Below are 17,117 nucleotides of genomic sequence, written 5' to 3' on the forward strand. Positions count from 1 at the left end.
CCGCCCAAATGGCAAACTATTTCCAGAGATGTAGACTACAGCTATTCCAAGAAGTACAAAATCAGGAAAGTCTCATTTTCTGCAATTGTGTTTAGGAGACTTTTAAATAAACTGTCCAGTGTTTCCAGAAATATTATATATAATAAATTACAATATGAGTGAAATAGTTCTCCTTAAAAAAAAAAGTAATTAAATATGTTTTCAAACAGCTTTTCTGTGTTTGAATGGTATGGCCATATCACAACAACAGAATGGTCTGGGCATATACTGGTCAATAAAAGTATTACTGACAAGTAAACAGCTGATTGGGCAGCTCAGCCAATGAGACGTCTCACACAAAAACATGACGTCATCCGCTATGAGGAAATAGAAAGCAAGTTTGAGGTGGGATTTTTGAAGTGTTTTTTTTCCCTCTCATTTATGCTTTTGTCATAAATACAAGTATAGGACGAGTCAACCACATTTTGGGGTATGAGTAACATATTATGAGCTTTTAAAAGTGAGATTTTCTTTGCACAAGATGATGTGCCAAAAGGAAAGAGATCCATAACCCCAAGCATGAACTGATGACATATGAAACATTTGTATCTTGAGAATGACATAGTATTACCTCCTGTGACTTTTCATATGCGGTGCATAAGAACTATAGGCCTAAACCGAGAAGACACGGACGGTGCGTATTTGGCTTATCAAAATCATGGGAGTTTAGCAGAGCTTTACTCACAGGTAATAACAACCAATAGGAAGGCAAGCGAGTGTTCGAACACGCTCACTCACGAGAGAGGCGGTCGCTACGCAGTCCCAACATATCACACCTTGTGGTTTGATGAAGTGCTGACTGCAGTAGGATCTATTGGGCAATAGAGTTGTCTTCGAAAAGGAATCCGGCGGTACAGCTCCAATTGTCGGCTCGCAGAAGAGGAGGCAGGTGACCGTCTAGCAGGCAGAGCCACCTCCGCTTGGCAGTCTGAACGCAAGGCACATCGGTGGAAAACGACTGTATATTAGACCTTTATTGTCGCAATAGATGTTCCATATTTAACTACATGCCTTTTAATTTAATTGTTTAGTTAGTCTGTTCTCCCTCCGAGATGGATAGCGCGCACACGAAATCCGCATCTGAAGTTTTAGAGAACTTCAGTGTGAACGAAAACACTGGACTCACACTTGAACAAGTGAAATCTAATTTTGAAAAATATGGACCGAATGGTGAGTAACATGTTTACTGTTATTCAGTTTACCTGGTTGATTGGTAAATGCCATTTTTCCACAGTCACGGATATAATTGAACGGTTTAGGGAAGTTGTAATTTTACCACGGTCACGGATTTCATTGAGTAGTTTAGGGAAATTGGTTAAATTATTTCCCCGCGCCTTATTGAAAAACACGAATATCTGTCGCATACATCCTGCAAATGTTCCTTCCACCCGACATCTTTTGACTGATCTTATGTTTGACGCTACTGTCCGTTAATTTTTTTTTTATCACACTTCACTGAGCTACATAGAGTTTCTCGCTTTAAACAAAGTTGTGTGTAAGTGGGGAAACAACGCACTGAACCCGAACGCTCCTTATCACGGATACCTTTTACAACCTTCAACCAGATTCATAGAATATGCTACTATTGTAACACCTGTATTTAGGCTGGACGTCTATCGCATCGGGTTTGTAATGCATGCATGTATTTATTTATATATATATTTTTTGGGGGGGGGGGGTAGACTAGTATTATGTCACGTTCATCAACGACATTTATTAATTAAGAATAAGTGCAATACTGTAACAATTTAATTTGGGGATATAGTCAACAATAGGAATAGCCTTTACACATGACGGTACCATCTTGCTTATTGATCATGACTCAGTTCCATTACATTACACATTGTTCCTTAGTCCAATGACTTTCTATACGGGGGTTTGTTCGATGCTCGGGTCTGGACATTAACATGCATCGCTTGCAATAGAAGCAAACGTACCTTATATTTTCATATCAGCGATACATAATTCTATATATTTTTAAAAGGTAAAAGTGAACCATACCTTTTCTATAGGGTTAGGGTCCCACGTAGCCATATTTCCACGTTACAGCGCTTTTCTACGGAAAACACTCAGAGGACCGTGGACTACCTGTGCAAATGAGCTTTCTGGCTCTTCCGAACACCTGTGTGTAAACGAAAGATGGACGCCACAAACGTGTTGTCACTGAAAAATACTGTCGTCTGCAACCTACGTTAAAACAGTGTACATACAGTAAGTGTGCGTTTTTGCATTAAAAAATCATTTTAATGTGATATTAAAAGTACAGGGATTTATGTGTCTAGACCCGTACCTCATTTGGTAATCGATTCCCGTTTATAGAGGGGCGTATTTGGATATTTTCACTTCCGGAGCCAATTCGCTCTTTTAAACAGAACATATAAGGTCCTTGGACTAAGGAGTAACTTTAGTCTTGAGCTAATTGGAGAACAACTATTCAGCCTTTCATTTAAAGATAAATAAATAACATATTATTACATGTCATTCCTGCTATAGACAGTCTACTATTTCATGTGAATGGATATTTCACATGAGAGGCGGTCAATCATGTTGATAAGGAGGAAGTGTTTCTGTGGGATATTCTGTAACACAACTGATAGAGAGAACTTGATTTACCTGTTTCCATTTCAACCCCATTAGTTGTAATACGCATGGTTAATACTCTAGGTTTGAAGTTACACACTCATGCCATGGTAGGCTACTGGATCAGTAGGCTACTGGATGACACTATGGCACCACCATTAATTCCACTGTGGCACCACCATTAATTCCACTGTGGCACCACCATTAATTCCACTGTGGCACCACCATTAATTCCACTGTGGCACCACCATTAATTCCACTGTGGCACCACCATTAATTCCACTATGGCACCACCATTAATTCCACTATGGCACCACCATTAATTCCACTGTGGCACCACCATTAATTCCACTGTGGCACCACCATTAATTCCACTATGGCACCACCATTAATTCCACTATGTCATCCCCATTAATTCTGGATTCCACTATGGCACCCCCATTAATTCCACTATGGCATCACCATTAATTCCACTATGGCACCACCATTAATGCTGGATTCCACTGTGGCACCACCATTAATTCCACTGTGGCACCACCATTAATTCCACTGTGGCACCACCATTAATTCCACTATGGCACCACCATTAATTCCACTATGGCACCACCATTAATTCCACTGTGGCACCACCATTAATTCCACTATGGCACCCCCATTAATTCCACTGTGGCACCACCATTAATTCCACTATGGCACCCCCATTAATTCTGGATGCCACTATGGCACCACCATTAATTCCACTGTGGCATCACCATTAATTCCACTGTGGCACCACCATTAATTCCACTATGGCACCACCATTAATTCCACTATGGCACCACCATTAATTCTGGATTCCACTATGGCACCCCCATTAATTCCACTATGGCACCCCCATTAATTCTGGATGCCACTATGGCACCACCATTAATTCCACTATGGCATCACCATTAATTCCACTATGGCACCACCATTAATTCTGGATTCCACTGTGGCACCACCATTAATTCCACTATGGCACCACCATTAATTCCACTATGGCACCCCCATTAATTCTGGATTCCACTATGGCACCCCCATTAATTCCACTGTGGCACCCCCATTAATTCTGGATTCCACTGTGGCACCACCATTAATTCCACTATGGCACCCCCATTAATTCTGGATGCCACTGGCACCACCATTAATTCCACTATGGCACCACCATTAATTCCACTATGGCACCACCATTAATTCCACTATGGCACCCCCATTAATTCCACTATGGCACCCCCATTAATTCCACTATGGCACCCCCATTAATTCCACTATGGCACCCCCATTAATTCCACTGTGGCACCACCATTAATTCCACTATGGCACCCCCATTAATTCTGGATGCCACTATGGCACCCCCATTAATTCTGGATTCCACTATGGCACCCCCATTAATTCCACTGTGACACCCCCATTAATTCTGGATTCCACTGTGGCACCACCATTAATTCCACTATGGCACCACCATTAATTCCACTATGGCACCCCCATTAATTCTGGATGCCACTGGCACCACCATTAATTCCACTATGGCACCACCATTAATTCCACTATGGCACCACCATTAATTCCACTATGGCACCCCCATTAATTCCACTATGGCACCCCCATTAATTCCACTATGGCACCCCATTAATTCCACTATGGCACCCCCATTAATTCCACTATGGCACCCCCATTAATTCCACTATGGCACCCCCATTAATTCCACTATGGCACCACCATTAATTCCACTATGGCACCCCCATTAACTCTGGATTCTACTATGACACCCCCATTAATTCCACTATGGCACCCCCATTAATTCCACTATGGCACCACCATTAATTCCACTATGGCACCACCATTAATTCTGGATGCCACTATGGCACCACCATTAATTCCACTGTGGCACCACCATTAATTCCACTATGGCACCCCCATTAATTCCACTATGGCACCCCCATTAATTCCACTATGGCACCCCCATTAATTCCACTATGGCACCACCATTAATTCCACTATGGCACCACCATTAATTCTGGATTCCACTGTGGCACCCCCATTAATTCCACTATGGCACCCCCATTAATTCCACTATGGCACCACCATTAATTCCACTATGGCACCACCATTAATTCCACTATGGCACCGCCATTAATTCTGGATGCCACTGGCACCACCATTAATTCTGGATTCCACTGTGGCACCCCCATTAATTCCACTATGGCACCCCCATTAATTCCACTATGGCACCCCCATTAATTCTGGATTCCACTGTGGCACCCCCATTAATTCCACTATGGCACCCCCATTAATTCCACTATGGCACCCCCATTAATTCCACTATGGCACCCCCATTAATTCCACTATGGCACCCCCATTAATTCCACTATGGCACCACCATTAATTCCACTATGGCACCACCATTAATTCTGGATTCCACTGTGGCACCCCCATTAATTCCACTATGGCACCCCCATTAATTCCACTATGGCACCACCATTAATTCCACTATGGCACCACCATTAATTCCACTATGGCACCACCATTAATTCTGGATGCCACTGGCACCACCATTAATTCTGGATTCCACTGTGGCACCCCCATTAATTCCACTATGGCACCCCCATTAATTCCACCATAACCCCTATTAATTCCACTATGGCACCCCCATTAATTCCACTATGGCACCCCCATTAATTCCACTATGGCACCCCCATTAATTCCACTATGGCACCCCCATTAATTCCACTATGGCACCCCATTAATTCCACTATGGCACCCCGTTAATTCCACTGTGCACCCCCATTAATTCCACTATGGCACCCCCATTAATTCCACTATGGCACCCCCATTAATTCCACTATGGCACCCCCATTAATTCCACTATGGCACCACCATTAATTCTGGATTCCACTGTGGCACCCCCATTAATTCCACTATGGCACCCCCATTAATTCCACTATGGCACCACCATTAATTCCACTATGGCACCACCATTAATTCCACTATGGCACCACCATTAATTCTGGATGCCACTGGCACCACCATTAATTCTGGATTCCACTGTGGCACCCCCATTAATTCCACTATGGCACCCCCATTAATTCCACTATGGCACCCCCATTAATTCCACTATGGCACCCCCATTAATTCCACTATGGCACCCCCATTAATTCCACTATGGCACCCCCATTAATTCCACTGTGGCACCCCATTAATTCCACTATGGCACCCCATTAATTCCACTGTGGCACCCCATTAATTCCACTGTGGCACCCCCATTAATTCCACTGTGGCACCCCCATTAATTCCACTGTGGCACCCCCATTAATTCCACTATGGCACCCCCATTAATTCCACTTTGGCACCCCCATTAATTCCACTATGGCACCCCCATTAATTCCACTATGGCACCCCCATTAATTCCACTATGGCACCACCATTAATTCTGGATGCCACTGGCACCACCATTAATTCTGGATTCCACTGTGGCACCACCATTAATTCTGGATTCCATAGTGGAATGATAACATTCATAAGTTGAGGAAACTCTTTTCATCTACTTCTGGGAGGAAGGGGAACAACAGCGCTGACTTGTGTGAAATCTGCACTGAGAACAAATATCCAGGACCATCCCTCAATGTGCTCAAAGGGGTGTTTTCTATAGGCTACAACCTGTTGATGATGCAGTATAATGGTTCACGTCTTTTCCTCTGTGGACTTATTGGATCAAAGCCTTCCGCTGAATCCTCAATCAGATGTAGATGTGATGCTGCTTAATGGATCTTTTACTAAACTTGGCACTTTTACAATGGTCCTGAGTCTTTGGCCTGATTTATTTTTTGCATGGTGGCTGGAGCCTTTTTGCTATAGAGGAGGGCTGCTGTGCTGTATCATTAGAGAGAACCAGCAGTCCTTTGTTGCACAGAGCGAAACCTACCCAGAGATCTGTGTGTTGCTGTGACGACTTCATGGAAAAAGAAACATCTGGTTACACATCTTTCGTTGCTAGTTGTGAACTGACTTCCTGTGTGTGCGCTCGTAGATATGTTTGCTTAAGGGAATACCCTTTCCTCTCTTGGCTGTAAACCAGGGTTGCGTTCAGTAGGGCACAACGTTGTGGAATGTTCAGATATAAATATATTCTGTGGAACAAACATACCTCTCGGACATGTAGAAGAAGCAATCTTGTCAGTTCTGTTCATGAAATGTCTATCTGCAAAGTTCAACTGTGTATTTCCTGCTGAACGTGACCAACGTCCCGCTCTCTAATTCCTCACAGCCAACAACACAAGGAAAAGGAAGTGTTATTTTAAGTTTTAATAGCTACATCAGCTGAGTGGTGTATGTGGCACACTGAACGGCTCATTCCGCTCTGAAGACAAACCCACAACAGCCTGCCTTTTGTAGTTGACAGCAACGACTCATGGTACTTGGATTACCAAGTTGGTTACAACGACTCACGCCAATGAGTTCGGTGATGGTTGCAGGGAGGGAGCCGCTGTTCAAAGTGTGTAGGTGGCATGCTTTTCTGTTACAAACTAGAGGTCGACGATTAATCGGAATGGCCGATTTAATTAGGGCCGATTTCAAGTTTTCATAACAATCGGAAATCGGTATTTTTGGGCGCCAACTTTTTTTTGTTTGTGGTATTTTATTCTTTTAAAAATGTTTTATACCTTTTATCTAACTAGGTAAGTCAGTTAAGAACACATTCTTATTTTCAATGACACCCTAGGAACGGTGGGTTAACTGCCTCGTTCAGGGGCAGAACGACAGATTTTCACCTTGTCAGCTCAGGGGAACTAATCTTGTAACCTTACAGTTAACTAGTCCAACGCAATAATGACCTGCCTCTCTCTCTCGTTGCACTCCACAAGGACACTGTCTGTTACGCCAATGCAGTAAGCCAAGGTAAGTTGCTAGCTAGCATTAAACTTATCTTATAAAAAACAATCAATCATAATCACTAGTTAACTACACATGGTTGATGATATTACTAGATATTATCTAGCGTGTCCTGCGTTGCATATAATCTGACGAAGCATACAATTATCTAAGTATCTGACTGAGCGGTGGTATGCAGAAGCAGGCGCGTAAACATTAATTCAAACAGCACTGTCGGGCATTTTGCCAGCAGCTCTTCCTTGTGCGTCAAGCATTGCACTGTTTATGACTTCAAGCCTATCAACTCCAGAGATGAGGCTGAAGTGAGATGAAGTGAAATGGCTGGCTAGTTAGCGTTCGCTAATAACGTTTCAAACGTCACTCGCTCTGAGCATTCTAGTAGTTGTTCCCCTTGCTCTTCATGGGTAACGCTGCTTCGATGGTGGCTGTTGTAATTGTGTTGCTGGGTCGAGCTCAGGGTGGAGCGAGGAGAGGGACGGAAGCTATACTGTTACACTGGCAATACTAAAGTGCCTATAAGAACATCCTATAATAACTACAACCTAAAACTTCTTACCTGGGAATATTGAAGACTCATGTTAAAAGGAACCACCAGCTTTCATATGTTCTCATGTTCTGAGCAAGGAACTTAAACGTTAGCTTTCTTACATGGCACATATTGCACTTTTACTTTCTTCTCCAACACTTTGTTTTTGCATTATTTAAACCAAATTTAACATGTTTCATTATTTACTTGAGGCTAAATTGATTTTATTGATGTATTATATTAAGTTAAAATAAGTGTTCATTCAGTATTGTTGTAATTGTCATTATTACAAAAAAAAAAAAAAAATTGTCCGATTAATCGGTATCGGCTTTTTTGGTCCTGCAATAATCGGTATCGGCGTTGAAAGAAATCATAATCGGTCGACCTCTAGTACAAACCCTCCATGATTACTTCTTGTTCTCTGACACCGAGATGGATTGTTTTCATAGGGAGAATACAGGAGCTGTTCTGTAGTTCGTTTATTATTATTATTATACCTGTAGACAACATGACCACAAACAAACAAGTCCTGCAAACTAATCTGTTACTGGTGAACACAAACAGGACTAGGTAGGCTATTGCTGTATGGCAGTACTTTTGGGCTCAGGGAACTCGTAAGGCCATAAGCCTAATTATCAAAGAGAATATGTTCTCAGTCAGTTTACCTGTTAAAAAAAGGTGAATAAATAATCTGCTGTGCATGAGGGCAATATTTCTGAATAGTTATAATGTATTTTAGGAGTAACTAAAAAAAAAAGAAAAAAAAGGTTACGAACTAGGGAAGCCCCTTGTTCCTTCAAGTGATCTGCTCGGCTGTAGCAGGTACTGGCAACATTCCAGGGGAAGATATATATCGGCCAGTTTCTTAGACACAGACATAACATTCCTACGCCAGTACAGGATGCGAGGCCTGTTTCACACTTTGTCTGGCTCTGGAACTCCTGGATGGAGGGTTCGTTTGGCACTGAATGGAAACCTAAAGTGGACTATCTGGATTTATAGTTGTTTTCTATTGGAAAATATATATTTTTTTCTACGGTATTCTCAGATCACGACCATAGGCAATGTAAGGGAGACTCCTCCGTTTTAGATGATACATTGTCCCCGTTGGTAGTGTCAGAGGGGCGTTGTGCCTTGGTGTTACTGTTATCCTAGCATAGCACACACATTCAGTGGCCAACCCACATAGCCTGGTTCCTCTCTAGGTTTCTTCCTAGGTTTTGGCCTTTCTAGGGAGTTTTTCCTAACCACCGTGCATCTACACCTGCATTGCTTGCTGTTTGGGGTTTTAGGCTGGGTTTCTGTACAGCACTTTGAGATATCAGCTGATGTACGAAGGGCTATATAAATAAATTTGATTTGATTCAGTAAGGCCTGTCTTACCCCCTAGTCAAAACCTGTGGTGTCATTATGGAAGCCATGTCTCCTTTTATTCTGAAACTGATGGGAGGGGGGGGGGACATTTTGTTTTATGACCGCAAAATTTTTAACCCTGTGTTTTACATATTTGGGTGGGTTGATGACATTTAACATGGTCAAAAACATTAGTTGTCACTTAATGAGTTGGTTTTAATTGTTACAAACATTGACAAACACTAGCACGCAGAGTGTTTTTCAGTTCTTTCCTTCATGTTAAGAGGACCTTCTGTCCACACAGACCATTGGGACTCGTGCTTAGTGTCCTTGCTGCTTCAGGACACACCACACGCACCCACACCCATCCGGTAATATGTAGTGTGTCATTCACAAGAATATTTACAACTTCTCTTTTTGTCTGCTGGTGTTACTTGTGAAGACCGCGACTCTGAGCGTGTGTGTAGTGAAAGACAGATGGGCCCCTCTGCACGCTGAACGTACTATGACAAAGGATGTTGCTTTGAGAACGCGTGTGAGTGGTGACTTGTATTTTCAGCTCGCACCCCCACCCACATGGAGGGTGGTTTCAAAAAGGCTTTTTTTGTACCCCTGTGTTTGTGTAAGAGAGATGGGCACGCTGACTCTGTCGTCTGGCTGGGGCTTCTGACTTAATGTTTGTAGAGCACAGACCCTAACGCTATGTTAAACACAGACCCTACTACTACGCTATGTTAAACACAGACCCTACCACTACCCTACGTAGAACACAGACCCTAACGCTACGTTAAACACAGACCCTACCCTACGTTAAACACTGACCCTAACACTACCCTACGTTAAACACAGACCCTAACGCTACGTTAAACACAGACCCTACCCTACGTTAAACACAGACCCTACCACTACCCTACGTAGAACACAGACCCTAACGCTACGTTAAACACAGACCCTAACCCTACCCTACGTAAAACACAGACCCTAACCCTACCCTATGTAAAACACAGACCCTAACTCTACCCTACGTTAAACACCGACCCTAACCCTACCCTAGGTAAAACACCGACCCTAACCCTACCCTAGGTAAAACACAGACCCTAACCCTACCCTAGGTAAAACACAGACCCTAACCCTACCCTAGGTAAAACACAGACCCTAACCCTACCCTAGGTAAAACAGACCCTAACACTACCCTACGTAAAACAGACCCTAACACTACCCTACGTAAGACACAGACCCTAACACTACCCTACGTAAATCACAGACCCTACCCCTACATAAAACACAGACCCTAACACCACCCTACGTAAAACACAGACCCTAACCCTACCCTAGGTAAAACACAGACCCTAACCCTACCCTACGTAAAACAAGACCCTACCCCTACGTAAAACACAGACCCTAACCCTACCCCTACGTAAGACACAGACCCTAACACTACCCTACATAAAACAAAGACCCTAACACTACCCTACGTAAAACAGACCCTAACACTACCCTACGTAAGACACAGACCCTAACACTACCCTACGTAAATCACAGACCCTACCCCTACGTAAAACACAGACCTTAACACCACCCTACGTAAAACACAGACCCTAACCCTACCCTAGGTAAAACACAGACCCTAACCCTACCCTAGGTAAAACACAGACCCTAACCGTACCCTACGTAAAACACAGACCCTAACCCTACCCTAGGTAAAAACACAGACCCTAGGTAAAACACAGACCCTAACCCTAGGTAAAACACAGACCCTAACCCTACCCTAGGTAAAACACAGACCCTAACCCTACCCTAGGTAAAACACAGACCCTAACCCTACCCTAGGTAAAACACAGTAAAACACAGACCCTAACCCTACCCTAGGTAAAACACAGACCCTAACCCTACCCTAGGTAAAACACAGACCCTAACCCTACCCTAGGTAAAACACAGACCCTAACCCTACCCTAGGTAAAACACAGACCCTAAAACAGACCCTAACCCTAAAAACACAGACCCTAACACCACCCAACGTAAAACACAGACCCTAATCCTACCCTCGGTAAAACACAGACCCTAACCCTACCCCTAAAACACAGACCCTAAAACACAGACCCTAACCCTACCCTCGTAAAACACAGTAAAACACAGACCCTAACCCTACCCTAGGTAAAACACAGACCCTAACCCTACCCTAGGTAAAACACAGACCCTAACCCTACCCTAGGTAAAACACAGACCCTAACCCTACCCTAGGTAAAACACAGACCCTAACCCTACCCTAGGTAAAACACAAAACACAGACCCTAACCATACCCTAGGTAAAACACAGACCCTAACCCTACCCTAGGTAAAACACAGACCCTAACCCTACCCTAGGTAAAACACAGACCCTAACCCTACCCTAGGTAAAACACAGACCCTAACCCTACCCTAGGTAAAACACAGACCCTAACGCTACGTAAAAACACAGACCCTAACACCACCCAACGTAATACACAGACCCTACCCTCGGTAAAACACAGACCCTAACCCTACCCTCGGTAAAACACAGACCCTAACCCTACCCCTAAAACACAGACCCTAAAAACACAGACCCTAACCCTACCCTCGGTAAAACACAGACCCTAACCCTACCCTCGGTAAAACACAGACCCTAACCCTACCCTCGGTAAAACACAGACCCTAACCCTACCCTCGGTAAAACACAGACCCTAACCCTACCCTAGGTAAAACACAGACCCTAACCCTACCCTAGGTAAAACACAGACCCTAACCCTACCCTAGGTAAAACACAGACCCTAAAAACAGACCCTAACCCTACCCTAGGTAAAACACAGACCCTAACAGACCCTACCCTAGGTAAAACACAGACCCTAACCCTACCCTAGGTAAAACACAGACCCTAACCCTACCCTAGGTAAAACACAGACCCTAACCCTACCCTAGGTAAAACACAGACCCTAAAACACAGACCCTAACCCCCTAGGTAAAACACAGACCCTAACCCTACCCTAGGTAAAACACAGACCCTAACCCTACCCTAGGTAAAACACAGACCCTAATCCTACCCTACGAAAAAACACAGACCCTAACGCTACATAAAAACACAGACCCTAACACCACCCAACGTAATACACAGACCCTAATCCTACCCTCGGTAAAACACAGACCCTAACCCTACCCTCGGTAAAACACAGACCCTAATCCTACCCTCGGTAAAACACAGACCCTAAAACACAACCCTAACCCTACCCGGTAAAACACAGACCCTAACCCTACCCTCGGTAAAACACAGACCCTAACCCTACCCTACGTAAAACACAGACCCTAACCCACTAAAACACAGACCCTACCCGTAAAACACAGACCCTAACCCTACCCTAGGTAAAACACAGACCCTAAAACACAGACCCTAACACTACCCTACGTAAGACACAGACCCTAACACTACCCTACGTAAATCACAGACCCTACCCCTACGTAAAACACAGACCCTAACACCACCCTAGGTAAAACACAGACCCTAACCCTACCCTAGGTAAAACACAGACCCTAACCCTACCCTAGGTAAAACACAGACCCTAACCCTACCCTAGGTAAAACACAGACCCTAACCCTACCCTAGGTAAAACACAGACCCTAACCCTACCCTAGGTAAAAACACAGACCCTAACCCTACCCTAGGTAAAACACAGACCCTAACCCTACCCTAGGTAAAACACAGACCCTAACCCTACCCTAGGTAAAACACAGACCCTAACCCTACCCTAGGTAAAACACAGACCCTAACCCTACCCTAGGTAAAACACAGACCCTAACCCTACCCTAGGTAAAACACAGACCCTAACCCAGACCCTAACCCTACCCTAGGTAAAACACAGACCCTAACCCTACCCTAGGTAAAACACAGAAAACACAGACCCTAACCCTACCCTAGGTAAAACACAGACCCTAACCCTACCCTAGGTAAAACACAGACCCTAACCCTACCCTAGGTAAAACACAGACCCTAACCCTACCCTAGGTAAAACACAGACCCTAATCCTACCCTACGAAAAAACACAGACCCTAACGCTACGTAAAAACACAGACCCTAACACCACCCAACGTAATACACAGACCCTACCCTCGGTAAAACACAGACCCTAACCCTACCCTCGGTAAAACACAGACCCTAACCCTACCCTACGTAAAACACAGACCCTAACCCTACGTAAAACAAGACCCTACGTAAAACACTACCCTACGTAAAACAAGACCCTACCCCTACGTAAAACACAGACCCTAACCCTACCCCTACGTAAGACACAGACCCTAACACTACCCTACGTAAAACACAGACCCTAACACTACCCTGCGTAAAACAGACCCTAACACTACCCTACGTAAGACACAGACCCTAACACTACCCTACGTAAGACACAGACCCTACCCCTACGTAAAACACAGACCCTAAAACACAGACCCTAACCCTACGTAAAACACAGACCCTAACCCTACCCTACGTAAAACACAGACCCTAACCCTACCCTAGGTAAAACACAGACCCTAACCCTACCCTACGTTAAACACAGACCCTAACCCTACCCTAAAACACAGGTAAAACACAGACCCTAACCCTACCCTACGTAAAACACAGACCATACGTAAATCACAGACCCTACGTAGAACACAGACCCGTAGAACACAGACCCTATCCCTACGTAAAACACAGACCCTAACCCCCTACGTAAAACACAGACCCTAACCCCCCTACGTAGTAAAACACAGACCCTAACCCCCCTACAGACCCTAACCCTACCCTAGGTAAAACACAGACCCTAACCCCCTACGTAGGGTAAAACACAGACCCTACCCCTACGTAAAACACAGACCCTACCCCCTACGTAAAACACAGACCCTAACCCCTACGTAGAACACAGACCCTAACCCTACCCCTACGTAAAACACAGACCCTACCCCTACGTAAAACACAGACCCTACCCCTACGTAAAACACAGACCCTAACACTACCCTACGTAAAACAAAACACAGACCCTAACCCCTACGTAAAACACAGACCTAACACCCCTACGTAAAACACAGACCCTACCCCTACGTAGAACACAGACCCTAACCTACCCTACGTAAACACAGACCCTAACCCCTACGTAAATCACAGACCCTACCCCTACGTAAAACACAGACCCTAACCCTACCCTACGTAAAACACAGACCCTAACCCTACCCTACGTAAAACACAGAACACCTAGACACAGACCCTACGTAAACACAGACCCTAACCCCCCTACGTAAAACACAGACCCTACCCCTACGTAAAACACAGACCCTACCCCTACGTAAATCACAGACCCTACTAACCCTACGTAAGAACACAGACCCTACCCTACGTAAAACACAGACCCTACCCTAACCCTAGTAAAACACAGACCCTACCCCTACGTAAACACAGACCCTAACACTACCCTACGTACGTAAAACACAGACCCTAACCTACCCTACGTAAGACACAGACCCTAACACTACCCTACGTAAGACACAGACCCTACCCCTACGTAAAACACAGACCCTAACACCACCCTACGTAAAACACAGACCCTAACCCTACCCTACGTAAAACACAGACCCTAATCCTACCCTACGTAAATCACAGACCCTAACCCTACCCTACGTTAAACACAGACCCTAACCCTACCCTAGGTAAAACACAGACCCTAACCCTACCCTACGTAGACCATACGTAAATCACAGACCCTACGTAGAACACAGACCCTACCCTACGTAGAACACAGACCCTATCCCTACGTAGAACACAGACCCTACCCCTACGTAGAACACAGACCCTACCCCTACGTAGAACACAGACCCTACCCCTACGTAGAACACAGACCCTACCCCTACGTAGAACACAGACCCTACCCCTACGTAGAACACAGACAGACCCTACCCCTACGTAGAACACAGACCCTACCCCTACGTAGAACACAGACCCTACCCCTACGTAAACACAGACCCCTACGTAGAACACAGACCCTACCCCTACGTAGAACACAGACCCTACCCCTACGTAGAACACAGACCCTACCCCTACTTAAATCACAGACCCTACCCCTACGTAAATCACAGACCCTACCCCTACGTAAATCACAGAACCTACCCCTACGTAGAACACAGACCCTACCCTACGTAGAACACAGACCCTACCCCTACGTAAATCACAGACCCTACCCCTACGTAGAACACAGACCCTACCCCTACGTAGAACACAGACCCTACCCCTACGTAGAACACAGACCCTACCCCTACGTAAATCACAGACCCTACCCCTACGTAAATCACAGACCCTACCCCTACGTAAATCACAGACCCTACCCCTACGTAAATCACAGACCCTACCCCTACGTAGAACACAGACCCTACCCTACGTAGAACACAGACCCTACCCCTACGTAAGACACAGACCCTAACACTACCCTACGTAAGACACAGACCCTAACACTACCCTACGTAAGACACAGACCCTAAAACACAACCTACCCTACAGTAAGTAAACACAGACCCTAAACACAGACCCTAACTACCCTACGTAAATCACAGACCAAGTAAACACAGACCCTACGTAGAACACAGACCCTACCCTACGTAAGACACAGACCCTACCCCTACGTAAATCACAGACCCTACCCCTACGTAGAACACAGACCCTACCCTACGTAGAACACAGACCCTACCCCTACGTAAAACACAGACCCTACCCCTACGTAAATCACAGACCCTACCCCTACGTAAATCACAGACCCTACCCCTACGTAAATCACAGACCCTACCCCTACGTAGAACACAGACCCTACCCTACGTAGAACACAGACCCTACCCCTACGTAAATCACAGACCCTACCCCTACGTAGAACACAGACCCTACCCCTACGTAAAACACAGGGTTGAAAGGGTTGAAAGGCGGGAAAGGCGGACCCTGGTTACCAAGATTTACAACCCAAAACTACTGCCTTTTCCGAGTATAAATAACTGAGAAGCTGGTAAATTATAATAAATTATTTATAAACTCAGCAAAAAAATAAACGTCCTCTCACTGTCCACTGCGTTTATCTTCAGCAAACTTAACGTGTAAATATTTGTATGAACATAACAAGATTCAACAACTGAGACGTAAACTGAACACGTTCCACAGACATGTGACTAACAGAAATGGAATAATGTGTCCCTGAACATAGGGGGGGTTCAAAATCAAAACTTTCAGTATCTGGTGTGGCCACCAGCTGCATTAAGTACTGCAGTGCATCTCCTCCTCATGGACTGCACCAGATTTGCCAGTTCTTGCTTTGAGATGTTACCCCACTCTTCCACCAAGGCACCTGCAAGTTCCCAGTCTTGCAGGAAATCACGCACAGAACGAGCAGTATGACGAGCATGATGGCATTGTCATGCTGGAGGGTCATGTCAGCATGAGCCTTCCTGCAGGCTCATGCTGACATGACCCTCCAGCATGACAGGAAGGGTAGCACATGAGGGAGGAGGATGCCTTCCCTGTAACGCACAGCATTGAGATTGCCTTCAATGAGAACAAGCTCAGTCCGATGATGCTGTGACACACCGCCCCAGACCATGATGGACCCTCCACGTCCAATTCGATCCCGCTCCAGAGTACAGGCCTCGGTGTAATGCTCATTCCTTCGACCATAAACGCAAATCCGACCATCACCCC

The 17,117-nt window shown here is 45.0% G+C and overlaps 1 protein-coding gene across 1 annotated transcript in view; it reads left to right on the forward strand.

Moving 5' to 3' along the window:
* The first annotated feature begins 457 nt into the window (after positions 1–457).
* Positions 458–17,117, forward strand: part of LOC135551033 (sarcoplasmic/endoplasmic reticulum calcium ATPase 1-like) — a 102,294-nt gene continuing 85,634 nt past the window's right edge. The window contains exon 1 of the mRNA XM_064982409.1: positions 458–1,209. Within this exon, the coding sequence (XP_064838481.1) occupies positions 1,092–1,209 (118 nt within the window). The 5' untranslated portion in view covers positions 458–1,091. The remainder of the gene's footprint in view (positions 1,210–17,117) is intronic.

This window comes from Oncorhynchus masou, chromosome 12, assembly GCF_036934945.1.
Source record: "Oncorhynchus masou masou isolate Uvic2021 chromosome 12, UVic_Omas_1.1, whole genome shotgun sequence".
Classification (NCBI taxonomy): Eukaryota; Metazoa; Chordata; class Actinopteri; order Salmoniformes; family Salmonidae; genus Oncorhynchus; species Oncorhynchus masou.